Below are 21,508 nucleotides of genomic sequence, written 5' to 3'. Positions count from 1 at the left end.
TTGATCCTTTTCTACACATTGATGTTGCACCAGTTGAGCATAAATCACCAATTCCACACTCTGAAGTAAAGTCAGAAGCCCTCCAATTCTCTCCAGAGGCAAGGGACCTCCAACTATTTTATCTCATAACTACTCACATTCCTCCTTGTTCTGGAAGCTTCTCAGTAAGAAGCATCTGGCAGAGTTTGGTAGGGACACCTAACGCCATCTGAATTGAGCACAGCAGTTCTTGGTCCTTGTAGTCAGAGTCCAACCCAGCCAGCCTCACAGGGGCACCAATTGTTGCAGCACAATCAAACCAGTAGGCTGCAACAAGGCTTTACTGTTGGTCAGATTCTACTGTCTGTGCTGTATCTCCTTCCTCCAGAGGTCAGACCACACTACTCCTCCTCCATTGACCCCCTCCCACAATCCTCAGGGCTATTTAACCACTTAGTGGGAACGAGCTACAGCTGCACACAGTCCATGTCAATCAACCCACTGCCTCTGAGGCAAGGCCACAGCTGTATGTTATCAATGTTGATCAACCCACTGCCTTCAGATATTGCATACACAATATCCCACTAACTCACCACGCTGAGCATTCAAACACATGTCTGAGGAGCCTCAGCTCTACCCGCTACGAACTTCACTCACCCTGCTTTGCAGTGTCTCATCTCCAGGAAACCACATCTCATAGCTGGGAGATGTTTCCTGATAGAACAAAGAAAAAGATGCACAATAAAACCTCGACTTAGAACAGAGAGACATACATTACAAAGAAATGGTACATTTTACATGATTTTTCTTTCCCTTGGCATTGTACACTGAAATTTTGTCTAAGTAACATACAGGTTTTTAGTAACTTGGACTACACATGTATTTAGATTGTTGTGAAATGGTTAAACTAACATTTTTCCATATGGCAATGCTTCATGGAAAAGAAAGATCCAGACACAAAGAATATTTTCCATGCAAAATATAACACAGCAAACTTTATTTGCAAGTTTAGAAAGAAACAATATATATCTACATATATTACAGGCAAAATATCTTGTCACAAAAGTTAAATAATTCCCCTGCAATTAATAATACCAGCCATCCCAAAGCACCTCTAGTTTCCTTGTTCCTTATTATGCTCCTAAACCTTTCCCCTTCCTCCCATCAACTACCTGCAGTCCAGCTCTCCTGGGCAACTACCCCTCAGAGAAGGTGTGATAATGTAGAGATGCAATTAACAATTTCCCTTCTCAGTGATTCAATTCAAGGCTTCATCAAGGCTTGCAAAGCCAATTGGAGCTCTTCACCGCTGCACAAAATAATCTTTGACACTAAAACAAGCCCCAGCAACTCATCCACTTATCCCAAAATATATATGGTACTTTGAGCGCATCAGCACAATGGCCACCCCAGTTCCATCTCCCCCTATGCTCAGTGGTCACCAGACCTCTGTTCAACCGTCCCAGTTTTTCCCAAACCTCCTGCCATTCCCAGCAGGGACTCTCAGTCTCTCTGCTTGCAAAGGCTGAGTTATGAAATAACCAAAATAACAAATAAACACCCCACCTTTGGACTTGATGGAAGGTCCCATTACACTCCCCGCATCCTGCTGCTTCTGTGTCCTTGACAGCTCAGCAGCTGCTTCTGCTGCAGAGTCATCCCCAGCCCTCCAGCCTGGAAGGAAACCCCTTCCTCTGCTTCTCTGGCACTTTAACGCTGGCTCCAAGGAACAAGCCAAGCAAACTCCCCGTTGCTTTTCTGCTTTCAGTCTCCTCTAGTGTTGGATTTTCTTTCAAGAGGGGTCAGCAAGCAAGCCCCTCTGTAGCTCCCCTGCTACCTATGTTCTACAGGAATCTTCCACATTCTTCTTGCGAACATCCCAACTAACTGCTCCCTTCCAGCTTTGCTTTGATTTGCCCCAGATGTTGCCAACCATATTTCTCTTTTCCCCTTGGCTTCCGCTCCATCTGGCTGAGTTAAGACACAGCACAAGAAGAGCTCCTGCTTCCCTACAAATGCTTTGGCCCTATTCTAATTACAGGGGCAAATCACCCTATAGCACAGCAATATGGTTATTAAATGCCTTTATCTCAAGCAAAGGACCATATTTCAGAAAACTGTAAGGAAGCCAGAAACAAATAATTCACTGCAGGAATCTCATTCTTTTCAACTGTAATTCAAATGACATCTTAAGCCTGCTGTCTTCAGCTCCAAAAACGTTCTATGGCTAAATCCCACGCTGAATGTTAAATCCAAGTAGCTGGACTTGTTCCAGAAGAAGGGTCTCCAAGGGCTCAGCGCACCTGGGACAGATGTCCTGCCATATAAGACTATAAGAAACTGTGTAGCCACCGCAACTGCAGTATGGCCATAAAGATGAGGTCATTGCTTCCCAATGCCACTGTTTCCACAGTGCAACAGCTCTTCAACCTGCCAAGTAATGATTGCTCTCTCTGTCCCCTACCCCAGTCATCGGGATTCGGAAGCCACAGAGTAAAAACTGGTGTTTGTGGAGCAAAGGCAATATGGATCATGCCCCATTATCTCTACCCACTCCTTCTGCAGTGTCACCTCACTGGCTCTCCTGGGGCTGAAGCCTTTGGCAGCCTTCAGGATGCAGGAAGGATATCCTCCATAGAAAGCAAGATGATATCCAGCTTTCAGCCAGTTTGTCAGAGAGATTCCCAAACAACCAAGCCCTCAAACCCAGTATCTAAACACCAAGGAGCTTTGTTTTCAAAAGACTCCCAGAGAGGAAGCTCTGACAAATGCAGCACTGCAGCATAGCTCCCCAAGTGTCCCTCCAGGCCAGCTATCACAGGGACAGAGGCAGTTACCAAAGACCAGCAGATCTTCTCTTTTTAATTCTGGCACTTATGCCAGATCCCACACTCTACAGCAATCAGAATTTCCATTTGAAAATTCCATATAAAAGTTCCATATAAACTGGATGCTACTGGATTAAAGAAAGAAAGTGCATACATTTGTGATTTAATAATGCACTGATACAGCCTGAAGACCTGTTCCTAAAAAACACTGGATAGGCTGTCACAAGTTGAAAACAACAAATTATAGTAGAAGGCAAATAAAATATAGCAAGTTGTGCCAAAGCACACAGTAATTACTACAAAACAAGCACAAACAAAACATGAACAATATTTAGAGAGACAAGCTGAAAGCACTACTGAAATGAGAAACAGCTCAAGAAGACATATGGACAAGACATAAGATCCCTTTACTGCGAAAAAATGGTATTAATTCGTGTGGAAGACCTCAGCATTACAGACCTGTTCCTCTGGGAGGGAAGAAGAAAGGAAAGAGGTTCTCGTTACTGTAACAAAATGTAAGGATATAAAAGATCTAGGATAAGGTTTCAAAAACTACCTAAGACCCCGAGGTTCATCTTTAAAAGTGAGTCAGGGGCTTCAGAAAATGTCATCGCTAGAAACTATGGCGGAACTATTCACAGAGTGCAACACACCGCGGCAGCCAGCAGGGACCACACACCGCCGGGTCGGACACCGACCTTGCATCTTACCAACCCGCTCCAGGGCTGGAGCTTCTCTGAGGGCCAGGTGGCACAGCAGGCAGAGCTGTGAGGCCTGGAGCAGCCCCAGGACGGCACCTCGGGCACAGTGCTCCCCGGAGGAAACCAGGACGTCACACCATGAGCGAGACGGGGCAGGGATGCCCAAGCAGGAGTCAAAGCTCTCCTCTTCCTGGTGGTGGTGGCACTTCAGTGGCAATCCTGTTTTCCAGCCCAAATGATATTTTACTTAGCTATTCATTTCTTACACTGTTTCCATCTTCTCCCCTTCCTTATCTCCTCTTGTTTGAACCATGCAGCCATAATCCACAGGCACCTTTTTTCTCTTTTTCTTGTCCATTCAAGGAAAAAAAGTACTTGTCAAGACAGCAAAAAGTTATGATTCCGAACCATCAAGACTTTCTTTTACTGCCGGGAAGACCCTTCTGTCAGCCACTTCATACTCAATGCTGGAGACTGCACCTGCTTGACAAAACCTCTGCCAGCTAAATGCAAACTTGCCAAAATCGTTTCTCAAGAGCAAGGAAAAAAGACGCAGGAGATCAGATATTGACCAACATTCTCCTGAAGCTCAAAAAAGCCCACCACTGCATCGTAAACAGCAGCAAATGATGACCTGTGCTCCCTTTAAACAGCAGCGTGGAAGCATTTAGTTCAACAAGCCAATTTGGTACCAGCTTTTTCCAGGCCCTGTGGCCCCATCTGCCTATTCCAGTTTAGTTTAGCTTTGACTGATCCCAGTTACATAACTGTACCCTTAAGCTCCTAAGTTGTAAGGTCAATATCAGGTTAAAACTGTTGCTGTGTAAGACAATATAGCCAAAGCCTGATCTGTCCTACTGCCACACCTATTCTTCTCTGTATCTGATGCAATTCCCAGTTCGAAGCTCGGCAGAAGATTCCCTTTCCTTCTCACATGCATCTTTAATTTTTTTTTTCCTTCTTCTTCCTTTTCCCTCCCAGATTATTTTTAATTTTATAATACGCTCAGGAAGGTGACCAAAATGAAAGTTAGAAGAGCTAAATTGACAGGAATGCTTCTGTACCATCATTTTACTACAGGCATTGAATTGAAATGCTTTAGGCAGCACATCATATGGCCTGTCGCGATCACACTGAACTACCATGAAATGGGGCAGGAAAAGACCATGGCATTTTGCCAAATGCTCAATATTTTTAAACTGAAAGTGAAATAACCCAGAAAAGCAGATGGAGCTCAACTTCAGAGCAGGTCTGTCCCGATAGCACACTGTCCTGAAGGTAGATACCTTGTAAGCCCTGGGCTCCCTAATGCTGGAATATGATGCAGGCAGGCTTGGTTAAATGAGCTGACAGGAAAACCACCTGGCAAGTAGTTACTGAGACTTCCATGCCAAATCCCTACTGATGTTCCACTACAGCACTGTCAAACTGTTTCTGCAAGACACTTGAATTTAAGAAGGGCTTGATTGTTGTTTTTTTCCTAAATTTTTCTGACATCTTTAAAAAAAACACCCTGACTTTTTTTCGCACTTGTGAGACACCAGCAGTGTAGCTGCAGTGTAGTAGTAGGGTATGCCTTACAGAGTAGTAGTACAGCAAAAACTTTGGAGAATAATGCAATGAAAGAAATCACACTTATAAGCCTGCTTCAAATGCTGATGCTGGAAAGCATAATACTTTTTGCAGTAACCCAGCAACTTCTGTTCCATCAAAGGTATGTTGCAGCACAAGGTAAGACAGCAGAGTTTTCATTCTACTGTGGAAAGAAATTATTCTCAGTCACAGAATCACGGAAAAGATTATGTCAGAAAGGACCTCTGGAGGTCATCTAGTCCGATATCCTGCTCAAAGCAGGGCCAGCTTCAAAATCTTATTGGGTTCCTTGGGGCCTTGCCTTGTCAAGGGTTGAAAATTTCCAAGGACAGATTCCAGATCCTCCTCGGGCAACCCATTTCAATACTTAACCACTCCTGCTGGACATGTTTTTTTCCTTAGATCTGCTCAAAATTCCTCTTGCTGCAACTTGTGACTGTCATTGTGCAACTGACAACACCCGGTTCCATCTTCTCCTTAGTCCCCATGCGGTAGTAAAAGTGGAATTACGTCCTTCCTTATTCCTCACCAGGCTGAAACAAATGCAGTCTTTTCTTCTCTCATCCCCTAAATGTCTTGATGGCCCCCCGCTCCACTTGCTCCAGTATGTCAACATCTCCCTCGTACAAAGGAGCCCAGATGCGGACTGGCAAGGATGAAGTCACTTTCCTTCACCTGTCAGTCACCCTTTTGCCCATACAACCCTGTATGCAGGCATCCTGTTCTCCAAATGATGACCCTTCCACCACTCACTAACTTCCCTAACTGGTTTTCTTCTGATCCATGTGAGGCAGTGTAATTCAGCTGCATCTGGGCTAAAAAACAGGTGGGAGGTTTTGTTACGTAGCTCACTCCAAGAAAGAAAAGTATGTTCTTCTGTCACATTTGCACTGCCTCTGTTGAGAAAAGGGTTATGAAACAGAAAGGTTCCACCTGAGCCTTGACAGAGTGTGGAAATGGTATGTGCTCAGACCTCAAGCAGAGAACAAGACCTAGAAGCATAGTGTGCCAGAGATTTTTCAAATATGCAAATTCACCAATGTAAATCTTACTAATTATTCCACTTAAAAGTTGCTTTAAAACCCTAAATACAGGTTGACTGCCAATTACATCACATTTCTTTCGTGAATATAGAATTAAAGCATGTTAGCTCTGAAAAAAACCCAGCTTCTTATTGTGTTTATTTAAGTAACTGGCCCACCTAATTCTCCCAGCTGGCTGTAGTTTGGTACCCACTCTGTGGCACAGCCCACTTTCTATATCATTTGTGAATATGCTGTCTCCTTCTGAAGACCCATGAGATGTGTCCCCATGGCACGCTGTGACAACAGCTGTCACTAGATGCAAAGACACGAACACGTGCTTGAGAAACAGTAGTGAAGCAATAAGCAAAAGGCACACCATATTTTGTCAGCAGGAACGTTATGAAATAGCCACAAGAAAACTCAACCATATTGTTCTAATTTAGGATACAGTAGATAGGGTCTTATTTTGGAGCATGAAAATGTAATCTATCCCAGTCTCTTTCCCCAGCGCCCCTTTCCAATAACAGTCTGCACTGTCATCCACATTAAATTAACAACTAAACATAGCCGACTTCCAACCAGGATGTTACAAGGATTTAGCCTTCCTATATACACATACACTTAGGAAAGAAATCGTGGTAATGAGATTGAGATCAAAATACCACCCAGAATCCTTTTAAAATCGAGGGCAGGGAAAAGAGAAGAGGGATTTCTGTACGATTTAAGAAGGATAAATATGAGATATGTATAATCAAAACAACAAAATTTGAGAACTTGTAGCAGATGTGTTAATCTGCGATCTTTAGCTTCAAATTCTCCCATTTCACATAAGTGTCAGCTTGTCCCAGAGCTTGACAGCACTGTATAAAGAAACAATTGCATATCTTCTAAAAACAGAAGATGGTGAAATCTCTCGGACAGTTTGCCCAAAGACTCCATTGTGCCTAAACTCTTATGGGAATACAACTCAGAAAGGTTTATTCAATAAATTAAAAGAAATACCTCCTACGGGAAGCAAAAGACATAACAGAATGAAAAACATTTCCTGTAGGAAGAATATTTTTAGACTTTTAGGGAGAGAGGCAAATGAAAACTGAACAGAGCACTGCCAACTGGTTTCTCACCACATTACTCTCAGTAGGGTGCAACTCAATCGAAATCACCCTTTAGAGAAAAAAGAAAAAGACGGTGCTCAAAAACCAGCTTGCCATATTACAACAGTGGCAGGAAACAAAGGGATAAAGCAAATAAAACCTGAAAATAGCAATGGAAAATCTGTATTAGTCTTCCTCTCACAAAATCAGTTATAGATGTTCAGTGGAGGTACAGTCCCATCACTGAAAATCAAATCCAGGAAGCCAGTCCTTTGGAGAAGCAAGACTTAAGGCAGTGCAAAAGAAATCTTAATCACACTATAAAAAAACGAACCTTTCATTTGTTAGCAAACTCTGTATCATACTCTGTATTTGGCTGAAAACCATTTTGTCCATTTATGAGACAAACCCATTTATGAGAACAAAAGGACTAATTAACATTTCATTTGGCCGATCCAGATAACAGGCTACAGCTACAGTAAAGCAGTTTATTTTTTTAGCATAAACTTCAGGTGATGAAAGCCAGAAAGACACGTTATCCTAATTTTTAAAGCAGGACCTACCCAAAGTCCTAGCAGGTTCTCAGCAGCCACAGGGAGAGTTTCTGCATGGGACTGAGTGCTCATGTGCGTCCTCACTAAGTGCAATTCTCAAAAATATCTTTGAAACCTTACACTGTCAAAGGGTCCTCATGGATAAACACCATAAATCAGAAGGTCTTCTCTTTGAGACAATACAGAAGAGAGCAGGTAGGAAGATCCTGGAAAAGACAGTGTTCTGGCTTCACAACTTGGGAGGCTGATGCAAGCTGTTCCCATAGGCAGGGCTGTGAGGGTGATGACCCAGGGATGAGAGCTTTAGGGTGGGAAACTGATGTTTGTTTTTATAGGCCAGAGACACAGCACCTAACCTACTTAGCTCCAAAAACACGAACATGTGGTACCCAACATCTGGTTCCAGTATGACAATGTGGCAAGCGTCAAGCACTGGAAGCTCAACAAATCCTTCAAAAACACTCTTAACTCTCCCCAGGATTTAATAACTCCTTGCTGACAACCAGAGTGGAACAGACATGTAACTTGAAACAGCCAGTCTGTATACATCTAGGAAAAGCTGAAACTCAACCAGAAAGTGTGCACATACATTTCCGTGATATGTGTTATTGCTACACGATAAGAATAGATAAAAACCAATAGAAATTATTTTTAACAAACAGAGCTTAAAAGTCTGCAAAAAAAGACCCACGCAAAAGTTTTAAAGAGAGGTGAAAGAAGTAAAATTCCTAAGACTGAATGATAATTAAAGGCTTTGCTTCCTGCTTGATACTTCATTTTGATTAGTAGGATTCACCAGCCAAAAGCAAAGCACACACCTGAGCACTCTGTCAGATTGAAGCCTGAGAGCTCAATACTTTGCAAAATTGGACGATAAGTCACAATGTCAAATTCCAATGAAGTCTGAACCTTGCCCTTACCTCCTTAATGCCCTCCTTCCAGTTTCCGTAAGCTCAAGGGAGTATTTGGCCTCTTCTCCCACCATCCAGACACCTGTGTCTGTTAAAAACAAGCGTAACCCAGGATGTGCAAAAGTTATGTTGTAAAACATCAGCTTAATTCCAGTGTTCTCAATGCTTATGTTCTCAAATACTATGCCACATAACCAGAAAATCAAATATGAGCAGCATTATATCACATTTAATGACACTATAATAGTATTGCCATTATAATCTTCATTCTCATTACCTTTTTACATTAAGATTTCAACTCCACAACTCAGACACTGATACTATCTAGCTACCACTATACCATCACGAGTAGTCAGCCCTACTTGCTCAGGACTCCCTGCTCATTTCCATTATGGGATTTACAGCTGGAAGGAAAAAAAAATCCCCCAAAATATGCTTAATACCTATATGCCTACACAGCCACAACACTGCAGAAGAGTGAAGACAGACTCCTGAAAACTTCCCCACCTGCAAATCACGACAGCTGTAGTTCTTGTCATACGAGAGAGTCTGCAAAGCTAAATGTACTGCCAGCTCCACCATGAAGTCAAGACAGCCGTCTGGGCCGTTGATATTTTAGAGGCTGCCCAAAATTACTTTTCAGTCTTATTCCTATTATTTTCACAAGTTCCTTTCCCATTACTTAAGCAATGCACACTTGGGGAGAATTCTGTCTGTCCTAGCTGTCAACTCCCATATTTTCACCAAATGTCTTCAAATGTAATTTAGTTGGGAATGGGAAGAGTGCATTTGCCAAATTCAGAAAAGTTGAATATATTTAGCTACTTTTAATGGCACTCCTCTTCATACAAGACCCACAACATTTCTGCCCACCAAATTCTGCAGTTACAAAACTCTTACAGCACTGAATAGGATGGACTTAGGCTGAAACTAGTCTGTGTGTCTAGTGTTTTAGCATGTCTTATGGAAGAAAATAAAGCAGAACAGTTCAGTGGTAAATATCAGCACACAGTTTTTTACTTCAAAAGCCTTCCAAAACACAGTTCTCACACACCTCATTAAAAAGCCCCCCCTCAAAGGGAAAAATGCAATCTTGGGTATGGGGGAGTGTCCAGTTTTTTAAATGTCTGGAGGAAGACCAAAGAAAAATGGTGACAAAAAGCCATTTAAACATGCTAGACCCCCATTTTGCTTCCTGGGTGGTTGATTGGGGCTCTACACAGGAATACATTCAAAGCTCTCTTCCATCCATAGAGAAAGATGTCTGGGTTAGGTATCAAAGTGCTTAAGGGCAAGTAAAACAGACATTGAGCTCACACTGAGCTACGTATCACTCTTCAGAGATCATTACGGCAAAATGAACAACTAGTGCTGATGGCAATCTGATACATTCTCTGAAATTCCTTCCCAAAGACAAACTTTCCACCTGACAAGGAAACAGTTCTAGGGCATCTCATCCTAACAAGCAACACAATAAACAGGCAAACGCAGAAGCAATGAAGTCAGAAACATGAGGCAAACAGCTCAGTGAAGATACAGCCTGTAAGACTATGGCAACTAGAGAGCAGTAAATAGGACATTGTCACAAGAGAATAAATGTTGAGGAGGTATTCCATTAAAATATTTGCATGTATAGTGTTAAATTAGTTTATTGGGGAGTACTGGCCTTTAGACCATGTGAACTATTGCAGTCTTTAATGGCAAAGCCTTATTCCTAGTTCCAAGTGCAGCAGCTTTGCTTTTACACCTCAGAAGCTTCAGCTTTGCCCCCATGACAAATATGCTGTCACATCAGAACCACTTGAAGTGCAACACCTAGTGAAAACTGGGGAAAGGATGACTTCACTTACATATCTCATGCTAGATCTTTTAAAAGGGATGCAGCATATATACTCCTATTTCACATTTTCTTCATGCATCCTAACAAACAGGAGAAAACTGCTTTCTTTTTCTCTTTTCTGTTAGTAACTTACAATTTTCAGAATATGTATCAATCACTTGTTATCAGTTGAATAGGGGAAGGAAAAAAATAAGAAAAGCTCTCCTTCCTCTAAATTTACAATGAACAGGTTCTGCTCCTGTAAACCTGATAATGCGATCAGTCCTTTCTCTCCAAAAGAATTTGTCCTACTAACCTCAAAGAAAAATACTCATCTGAAGTACCTGAGGATAGATATCCTTACAGGAATGTGACCTGTCCGTTTGCCCAATTTTAAAGAATTTTTCTTAATGGAATTAAGATTTTTTTTCTATTTATTTATTTATATCTCTGAAATAATTTTTCATGTATGTCCATCCATCAGCACAGTTTTGAAGCAAGCACTGGCTGTAAAAAAGCAGAAAAAGTAAGCTAGCCACTCACAGCAACTTGGAAAAACTGAGTTAATATTAATTTGCAAAAAACAGTGATGCTCAGGGGGAAACTTTGGCAAGCAAAGAGATACGGAAATAGGGAATCTGAGACCACTTTCCCAATGGATTTAAACTCTTAAAGTATCAAGCAAGTGAATTTATGGAAGCTGACCTCCCAGGGCACCTATGAGCTGAAACTAGTGGTGTGAACATTCACTACTTCCAGCAGCCATGTCCTAAGTTAATCACTCCATATGACTCAAACAGAGGATATAAAAATATTTAGCTAAACTAATGTTCTGATATTGCAGATGAGTATCTCAAACATCCTTGCAGCTCACCACAGCTTGGCCAGCCAGTAGCTCAGGACACACCAGGACAGCTCCTGGCTTCTCCCTCTAAACCTGGTGAGGACTCAGGGCGCACTGCTCTCCTGCACCATGGGAAACCCCTTGCCCAGTTGTGCTCCACGGAAAGGCTTCCTGGGCAAGGAAGCAGGTCCATGGCAGGCTACGCCAGGAGGAGGAAAAGGTGAGGAAGGGCTGAGCCAACCACCCGCAGCAACCCAACGGCGCTGAGGAGCACTGTGCAAACTCACAGTGGTGCCTCCTGCTTCCCGGCGGCCAGGCGCGCTAGCAGGAAGGCAGCAGACATGATGTTACCATTACTTTAAAAGCAGCTCCCCCCCAGAAAAGCCTGTTAGCTGGAGATGTTAATGCTTAATCAGCCAGGAACACACAGAGTACGACAGCAAAATAATCGGGCCCTGTAAGTGTAAGTGTGTAGATGTGGTTTATCATAACAAAGCGATTAGTCAGATTCATTCACATGGTGTGCTGTATTTGTTATCCACGTGCTGTGGCTTTCCGTTGCCGTCTTTAGGACAGAAGAATCAGCACAATTAACACAACTTGAGACGTCACACAGATCTATTTATTTTGAACTGTTTTGAGCTTTTCACCTGGCAAACATTCCAGTCAGTCACTGTAAAACACTTGCACCCTTAACTTGTACGGGACTATTCACATACTTTAGCATAAACATATGACTAGATGTTGGCCGAATCAAGGCATTAAGGTATCTCTACATATTTCTACCATCTTTTTACATGATACATAGTTTACTTAGAGTCACTTAACCTTATCAAACACTTAATGAAAGCATAATAGTCATCACAGACTTAATTTTGTAAGTGAATTTTCTTTAAAGAAAATGGCTTAAAGGGACAATTCCGATCGGAATTGGGGATGCGCATCTTTTCTCCCTTGTTAAAAATCCTCCTTGTCTTTGCCAGACTAAAACCACTGGAAATGTTGTCACTGATTTCCACTGCCCCAGGAACAGGGAGGGGGTTTAAGCAGCTTATACCTGAGCAGATAATAGAAAAGGGAAAGAATGTTTGTCAGCAAAGTAAAGCTCTACCTAAAATAATCTTTACAGTTGTAAAATATTCTTGTGAATAAAATCACATATCGATAAAGAACAGCCAGATCATCCAGAAGTGAGAGACAACTCTGTCACATGATGCTTCACATCCAAAAATCTGTGGATTCAAGAATACAGGCCTAACACGTTTCTTTGTGTAAGGCCTTTAGGTGTGACCTGCCGCTGAAACTGGAAATCCCCTGTGCACTGTGGCATTCCATTAAAAATTATTTATGAATGGCCGCATGAACTAAGCAGCAACCTTTCCCTCCCTAGGCCGGTAGACAGGGTTGCAGTATAAAACGCTGAAGAGTCAAAGGGCAATAAAAAAAAATAAAACAAACAATCCATCCTTCTCCTGGCCTCAGATGAAAACTATTATGGACATTTTGGTCTCATATACAGAAATCACAGATCAGCTGGCAAGGGAGCGCTCGGTGCACACTTTAAAACCTGAATCCAGCTGTGGCTGGTGGTGCCACCCCTGCCACCCTGCAGCACCAGGCTGCCCCAGGGTGTGCCAACGCATGCTGCAAACCACATCGTCACCATCTCCCTCCAGACACTGCCACAGATCCAGCCTGGGGCAGGCCAAGAAGGTTCTGTGCAGAACTTATTATTTTGGCAGGTTCTGAAGAGACAATCTCCATGGCATTAAAGTAGGAGGAAGAAAATAATCCCCACATGTATCTCTTAAAATACCACTTCTAGTGCATAACCCTGTTACTTGCACAGTGGTTTTAGACGAAGATTTTCCAGAAAGTGAAATCATACTGAAGGTGTTGGAATGAAGGTAAAGAAAACAGATTTTGCAGTGAACACTTCTTTTATCCTCCAGCTAATAAGGATGGGAATTTTATGTAATTAAACCAAAACCTTCCATGTTCATTTTCAGCCTGTAGCCATCTATTCGGTTGTCTTTTACAGCTGAGTAAAATCATTGTTCTGATGTATTTCATTTTCTAAGTTGAAAAAAGCAGAACGACAGGTTTCCTATCAAGAATGCCATAATTTGGATAATGGGAGCTTAGAAACTTACAGTACTGTAAATAGTAATTTCCTTTTCACCCAGTGAAATGTGGGGGTTTTCCACCTCCTCAAGCACACCCGCTTTGCCACAGCTAGGGTGAAGCCCCAGAGGCAGAGAATCCTTCACTTCCTAAAAACCAAACAAGTCGTTTTCCAATAAAGACTAAACAGGAAGCAAACGACTAAATCCTTTACGAACAATGCTGGTTTATGACAAAACCAAACTGAATGACCATTAGGATGCATGCCTGCAATAAGAGGGGGAATATGATCAAAATTATGTATGTGCAGTTTCTTTTAAAATATAGAGTCAAACAATTTATGCATGCCATTGCTGATAGTTACAACTAAGTTAATATCTGTATAATGCTTTGAAAATAGAAACTCTGAAACCAGCAGGTATCAAGTTCTATGGCAACTGACACGCAGTGCCACAAATCCACAATGACGATGCGAGCCCAGCTACAGGTGCAGCACACCCTGCTCCTGCAGTGCAGCACCACCACTGTGACTGCTGGGACAACAGCCACCACCACACTTGTGCCCAACTGAGGGCTCATGGAGAGGGGCTGCCTGGCCACCTGTCCAGCCCAGGCACGGGGACCCAGCATAGAGATGCAGATACTTGCTTGTCGTGACGGCACTGGGCTCAGACCTTCCCCAGACAGTTCTCTTACAACAGTATCACACGTTGTTTTGTTTTTTTTCCTAACATAAGGGGGATTATTTTTTTTAAACAACACTCACACATATGTCTCGATTGCTCTAAAAATCAGGTCTCACCAATAGGAAAGATATGTCCAAAATACAAGACCATACTTTGTTACTGTAAACACCCATTTCTTAAATATATGAAAGACACCCAGGTTGAAACGCCAAGTAAACAACAATTTGTAAGAGAACAGTAACACCACACGAAGCCGCGCTGAATCAAATTTAACTACAAATTACATCACTATACTGCAATTATTAGCAATATAATACACATACTCCAAAAATATTTAACTATTTAAAAATGCTAGACATACACCAAATTAGGAACAAAATCGTACTTTTGAATTTGCAGTCTGAAGATGTGCTGCGCTATGTGGTTTGACAACATAAAGATCTGAAAAAATACGCCCCGAGTGTCTGACATCTTCACATGGGTTCAGTGAAAACAGGGAGATCCGCTTACATTCGCAGGTCAGAGACCATGCTCTGAGTGTTGGACTCAGTCAGGAAACTGCACGGGAAATCTTACCTGTCTTAATACTTTTTGATGTTCCTTATCAGACTGTAAGTGGGTAAGCAGCCAACTAAAGGTCACTGCCCGCTGTCTCACTGGCGGCTTTTTGTCACTGTCACTGCTGCCCCCACAAAGTTCTTTGAAATCTTGAACTTTTAACTATCTTAAAATTTGAGGAACAAGATGCTAAGAGTAACTTCTGATCACAAGACTTAATAGTAATCCATTTTTGAAAACTGTTAAAAATCTTTGCTGCCTCTTTCAACATTAGCCAGCGCCGTGGCCAAAGTCGCCAGCCAAGTGCTGATGCTCCATCCTAATGGGCAGTTGTCAACAACTTTTATACCCCAAGCTAACAGCAGGATGTGGGGGCTTGTTCAGAGTGAGAGGCAGCCTTTGCCCAAAAACTACTTTTCCTAATACTGTGCCATCATGGTGCCTAGTTTGGCTTTGGATCCCTGATCCCTGTGTCAGATAACAATTTTTCAAGGACATCTGCATCCCACTGAAACAGCGGGGTTGTTTTGTTGGTAGATCTAGTGGGCATTGGCTGCTTAAAATAAATACATCTTAAATGGAAATGGAATTAAAAGGAAAAGGCTGCCTTCCAACCCCAACGCAAAAGCTCCAGGAGGAACTACTAAACAGATAAGCAGGAAACCTCATCGCTACAGACAGGACAGAGAATTTCTTCAAACAAAAAATTCCTTCTTCTCCTGCTACAAAGGGCTGCGCAGAACCAACTCGCCAAGCAACTGCTATCAAGAAACAATGCCACATTCCTTGAATACATTCGTCCACGTGGTATGGTATCTGCAGCCCAACATCGACGACATCCAAGTTAAGAGAATAAATATTTGCACTGCAAAGTTGGATTTGTCTTGGAATACGATCGCTCCTCATGTGGTTTTGACACATGTATGTTGTCAAATAAATCACAGCCCACTGGGTGTGCACATGAAAAATAATTTGTCTATCTTGTTGGAAGCCATCGCATACTTCAGTTTACGAGGTGTGAAACTGGGAGGGGGGCGGTTTTACATGCCCAGAACAACTATAAACGGAGCCCGTCGAGGGCACATCCAGAGCCGCCGCCCGCCCCACCAGCGCCGCGGGTCCCCGCGCTCGGCGCTAGCACCCGCGCCCGCTGCCCACGGCGGCACGGCGGCACGGCAGCACGGCGGCACGGCAGCACGGCAGCACGGCGGCGGCAGCGCGGGCACCACCGAGGGGGGCGCAGCCGGCGCCCCCGCGGGGCCACCCCGTCCCGGACACCGGCGGCACGGCAGCTGCGGCTGCCTCGCCGGGGCGGGCAGCGGCGGCGAGGGCGAGGGCGGCGCGGCGGGTGCCCGTCCCCCGGGGGCGGGCGGGCCTACCTCGGATTTCCACACGACGTAGGCGGCGGGGCGAGGCTCGGGCGGCGAGGGCTGCCCCTTCCTCTGCTGCAGCCAGCGCCGGGGCGAGGAGAAGATGCTGTTGGCGGGGCCGGCGGGGCCGCTCAGCGCCGAGGCCGAGGGGGGTGCGCGCCAGGAAGGGCAGCTCGCAGCCGGGGCTCCGCTTCCCGCGGGGGCTCTCCTCGTCGAAGAGGGCGCTGCCCGGCGGCGAGCGCTCCAGCGGGGTGCTGGGGCTGGAGTAGGAGGCGCCGGGCGGCGGCGGGGCGCCCCGAGGGCGGCGGCGCTCCCCCGGGGGGCTGCCGGTGGCCCGCGCCCGCGGCGCCCGTCCCGCGCCCTCGCCGTCCTCCCGGCCGCCGCCGATGATGGCGGGGTCGAGGCTGCGCGTCTGGCGGAGCCTCCGCTTGGAGAGGCTCTTGGCGGTGCCGGGGGCGGCGGCGGCCGGGGAGGAGCAGGAGAAAACGCTGCTCAGCAGGCTCTGCGCCGACATCGCGGCGGTCGCAGCCTCGGGCACGGCGGGGGCGGCGGGGGTCCGGGGATCTGGCTGCCTCTGCCTGCGGCCCCCGCCGCGGGGCGCGGAGCGGCGCGGCTCTCGGGGCGTCCCCCAGCGCCCGGGCTCAGCCCCCGGCGGCGCGGCCCGACGGCGGTACCGGGGGGCTCATGGCGGCGGCCGGCGCTGAGGCTGCTCCCGGGCTGCCGCCGCCGCGGTCACTTTGCTGGGAGGGAGAGGGAGGGAAAAAAAAGAAAAAAAAAAAAGTTACGAGAGAAAAGGGGAGGGAAGGAGGCAGCAGCGGAGCTTTTATCTCGGCTCGCCGCCGCCTGCCAGAGTCACTCCCCCCTCGGCCGCGATGCGCGGGGGAGCCGCTGGCCGCCCCCCCACCCGGCCGGTGTGGCAGGGCCCGCCCGCCTGCCCCGGGCCGAGGAGAGCCGGCCCGCTGTGCCCCGCTCCCCGCCGCGGGGCGCCCACCTCGGGGACGCGCCGGCCCCGCCGCGCTGCGCGGGCCCCCGGGCCGCGGCTCCCGGGAGCTGCCCCGGGCGGCCCCGACGGGGCGCTGCGGCCGCACCGCGTTGCGCTGTGGGGAGGCAGCGGGACAGCTGTGCCCGCGCCGGAGCCACCGCCGCGGCGGCGCAGCCGGGGAAAGCCCCGGCCTGACGCGGCCGAGCCCAGCGCCGCAGCCCCGTCGCGCTGGTGAACGGCGGGGAGTGCTGGGCTGTGTCTGGGGGGGCTCCCGTAACCTCCCCGGCGGCGTCGGGGAGAGCTGCTGTCTTCTGCGAAAGCTTACAGCGATGGGCTGGGTGCGGGTGGTGTACAGCACGCGTCTGTCGGGCGACCGGCACCGGGTGCTCTGGCCCAAGTCTCTTCCCATCCCGTGCCAATTTGAGGAGATGGTTTTATGTATTCAACCACAACGAACGCCTGCTTTGAGGGCACGCTCTGCTACTGCTGCCTGACAGTCTTTGCAGAATAACCCCACACAGAGGCCCGTGGGCAGGAGTCCCACAGGCAGCGTGGGGCACGCAAGGCCCGTAACTGTTCTGCTGGGTACCTCATGGCAGCAGAAAATAAAGGAGTGGGCCCAATGAAGCCAAGCCTCCTCAAGAGAAATAGGTAAACTTGCTTGATCCTCTGTAGCGACTTTCTGTGCTTTCTCACCATGCATAGGGAAAGAAACCTTTATCGGGGGAAAGGAACAAACCTGGGAAAGCCAAAACCATAAAGAAACGCAGCAACAGAATGCACACAGGGGAAGAATACCGCACAGCCCCGTGAAGGCTGGCAGCCAGCCAGCCAGCTCCTTCCCCACCTGGAGTGGAGGAAACAGTCCCTCAGCCACAGGATCCAACTCCTGCCCCCATCTCCCAGCTGGGAACATTAGAGTCCTCCCTTCACTGGAAGCAGTTCAATGGCAGCGCTTGTCAGGTTCTTTCTGGAGGCCCCACACCTACAATTCATGTAGCGTTTCAACTTTAGTAAGCTGCAGCTAACCGCTAGCTTCATGGGTCAGTTCAGAGCTGTTGCTCTTTTGTCAGTGAAGACTACAGCCATTATGTTTTTCTAGATGAAAAGCAAAACACACAAACCCATATCCTGCTTTGCTTCTAGAACTATACTTCTAGTTAGTGAAGGAGTGGAAGACACCTAAGGGCAGACTAGCCAAGAACTAGTGCAATTCTTGAAAATCCCCCATCTCAGATGAAATCACCGTTAGACTACTGATTCCACAGGGCCTAAGCACCCCTCTCTTGACCTGATAAACCACCAGCTCCACTATCTCCACAGAAGCATCGCAGACAACAATTCAAATTCCTTAGAAAAAGACAGGCTATTTTGAGGAAAAAAAAAAAAAAAGCGTTTGAGCACAACACAAGGGTCATTTCCTCCTTATGCTGCGTTTTCTCCTCAAACCCTGTTGCAGGGTTGTGTTGTCCTCCCAGGCATCCTGGAGCCTGTGCAGGTTACGTGCACCATGGCAGCGTTTTGTAGTTTCATCAACAGAGGGAGCAGACAGTTCTTTCCTTTGTGGCATTAGTTAAGGTTCATAGAGAGAACCGGCACACTAGCCCATCCACTTTCAAAGGGAGGTGTTCTGGTTTTATGCAGTATTTCCAAATGGGATTTTTTTTCTCCCACGCCCTACCCCCCCCCCCCCCCCTTTTTTTTTTTGTCTGAAAAGGAGCTTTTCTCCCTTATTTTAATGAACTGTTCTATTGCCTAATTTCAAAGCCTGCTAGTTCCTCCACAGCTAAGGTTGCAGCTGTTTCTGTTTAAAGCTTCATTTTTCCTCCTCATTAATGCCTTCAATAGGGTCTCATGCTTGAGACTAAAAAGGTCTGAAGCATAAAACAATGTTCTGAGTTTGTTTCTGTGGTTCTGTGCCCATGCGAGCAATTTGGTTGAGGGAGACACGTCTACACTACAGCTATACAGATGTGTGGCTCCAACTATTCACTTTTTTTTTTTTTTTGTCCTCTACAAATGTATCGTGGGAACATAAAGGGACAGGAAGACAGAAGGAAAAAAGCAGAGGGGGAAATTCAGAGCTGTGAGGAGCTCATCACATAAGGAGAGGAGAGGAGAGGACAGTGACTCCTGCCTCCAAAATCCGCTGGAGACAGTTTGGCTGTTCTCAGTAAGGTGTGTTGCCCACTTTGAAGATCTGATACTCTTGGGCACAGCCAGCTGCCAGCAGGCAAACCTCCAAGTGCAGACTCAGGTCCTTACACACTGCACACACAACCTGTGAAGAGAGACAGAAACTATCAGGTAAGTGCAATGTTAGGAGCATACGTCAGCTTATGAGTAACTACTCTAAGTGGGAACAAAGCATTCTTATTTCCACCTGCTTTTTTTACTATTGCCCAGCTGGTTTTCTCCATGAGAGCCCTCGTGAAAAACTGGAGTATAGTTTTAATGACACAGAGACCTGGAGAATCACAGTTGCAATTCAGTGAGTAAATACATATAGAGGTGCTTCGTGTAGACAGTTTCACTGCCTGTCTGAGCTGCTATCTGTATCTTTCAGGGACAACAGCTGTATAAGCACTTAGTGATTATTGTTAAAGTTGCTGTTTATTAGCACTATGACCTGCATTATTGTGAGACCTGGCAGCACCAGCCATGCAGCTGGGCTCCGGGGCTCTGGTGGGCACTGTGCAAGCACAGAACAAAAAGACAGTTCTAGTCCCCAAACCTTAGCAGTAACCTCCAGACACAAGATACCTGCTGTGCAGCCATACATGCAGAGGAATAGTGAGACAACACTAGTTAATCTAATATTGGTCATCAGCCCTTCTCTTCCAAAGCAAAGCTGTTCGTGTAACTGCTGCCCATAAGGTTGCAATAGCAGTCAAGGAATTGGGCAGTCCTTCCTGGAGCTGGGGGTAGCAATCCAGGCAGTGGATGTGCTGACTTCTGCAGCCAGAAAGGCTTTCCTAACAGTTTGCATGGTCGTATGAAAGCTTAAACCCAGTGAAGATGTTTATTCTTTGTTCTTTGTTGTCTGACTGCCTGCCACCACCTTACACAGTAGTCTGCTGACTCTGCAACTTGAAAGATCCCTCCTCAACTTTTCAAGTCTGTATTTCTGAAAATGAGCAAGAGTGACATGGATCTATAATGTAGTAAGAATTCAGAAATATTTTGAGGGATGAGTGTATCTGACAACGATGACTTTCCAGCCATCAGTTTTATCCTGGAATATCTTTACTCTTAGCACACAGAACAGAATTATAGAAGCATTCCCTGGGCATACAAGCATGGTGCTTGCGAAGCCAAAGCTCAGCTGTTGGTAAAACCAGCAGAGGATGTCAAGGACAACAAGAGCAGCTTCTGCCACAACAGCAGCAGTGAGAGAATAAACAAGGAAGATGTGAGACTTCTGCTGAAAGCAGCAGGTGACCTAGTGACTAAGTGACAACAGACACAGACAGGGTTGGGGGTCTAGAGAACAAGTCCTATGAGGAGCAGCTAAAGGAACTGTGGTTGTTTACCCTGAAGAAAAGGAGCCTCAGGGGAGACCTTACTGCTCTCCGCAACTACCTGAACTAGTGAGGTGGGTGTTGGTCTCTTCACCCAAGTAACAATTGATAGGGCCAGGGGAAGTGGCCTCAAGTTGCACCAGGGGTGGTTTAGGTTGGATGTTAGGAAAAATCCTTCACCAAAAGGGTTATGGAGCATTGGAACAGGCTGCTCAGGGAAGTGGTTGAGTCACCATCCCTGCAGGTATTTAAAAGACGTGGTGCTTAGGGACACAGGGGCATGGTTTAGTAGTGGTGTTGGCAGTGTCAGGTTTATGGTTAGACTTGATGATCTTCAGGGTCTTTTCCAATCTAAATGATTCTATGCTTCTACTTAATGTCTTCTTTGCCTTGATCTTCATCAACAAAACCTTCCACGGCTTTGTGCCTTAAGGAGAAAAGCATTTGTCAATAGTGGGAAAGGACTGAGTCAGGGATCTTCTCCTGAGGAGTCCCAGCCCATGCAAGTCTGGGGAACCAGGTGGGATGTGTCTGAGGGTGCTCATAGAGATGGTCAATGTCACTGCAAGGCCAGTTTTCATGTTTGAAAGGTCGTGGAGATTTGGAGAGGTACCAAATGGCTGAAAAGGGCTAAATGTTGCACGTATCTTCAAAAGGATCAAGGGCAATCCAAAGAGCTACAGCTGGTGAGCTTCACTTTGGGCAAATCACAAAAGCAAGTGCTCTTGGAAGCCATTTCTGGGCATATAGAGAAGGAAAAGGTGACTGGAAAGACCCAGCATGGATTTACAAAGGGTAAATCATGCCTAAGCAACCCAATCACCTGCCTTGATCCATGTATGATGGGAGAGCAGTGGATAGGAAGCCTTTGTCATGATCTCCCACAGCTTCCTTGTTTAGACAATTAGAGAGAAATACT

The 21,508-nt window shown here is 46.0% G+C and overlaps 1 protein-coding gene across 1 annotated transcript in view; it reads right to left on the bottom strand.

Annotated features, from left to right (window-relative positions):
* The window catches only part of ARHGAP6 (Rho GTPase activating protein 6), a 336,655-nt gene extending 319,949 nt beyond the window's left edge, over nucleotides 1-16,706 (bottom strand). Inside the window, 2 exon segments of the mRNA XM_040582760.1 lie at nucleotides 16,096-16,234; nucleotides 16,236-16,706. Coding sequence (XP_040438694.1) covers nucleotides 16,096-16,234; nucleotides 16,236-16,600 — 504 coding nt within the window. The 5' untranslated portion in view covers nucleotides 16,601-16,706.
* Between the last annotated feature and the right edge of the window lie 4,802 nt (nucleotides 16,707-21,508).

Source organism: Falco naumanni, chromosome 2, assembly GCF_017639655.2.
Source record: "Falco naumanni isolate bFalNau1 chromosome 2, bFalNau1.pat, whole genome shotgun sequence".
Taxonomy (NCBI): Eukaryota; Metazoa; Chordata; class Aves; order Falconiformes; family Falconidae; genus Falco; species Falco naumanni.
This window is presented reverse-complemented; position numbering and strand designations above follow the sequence as displayed.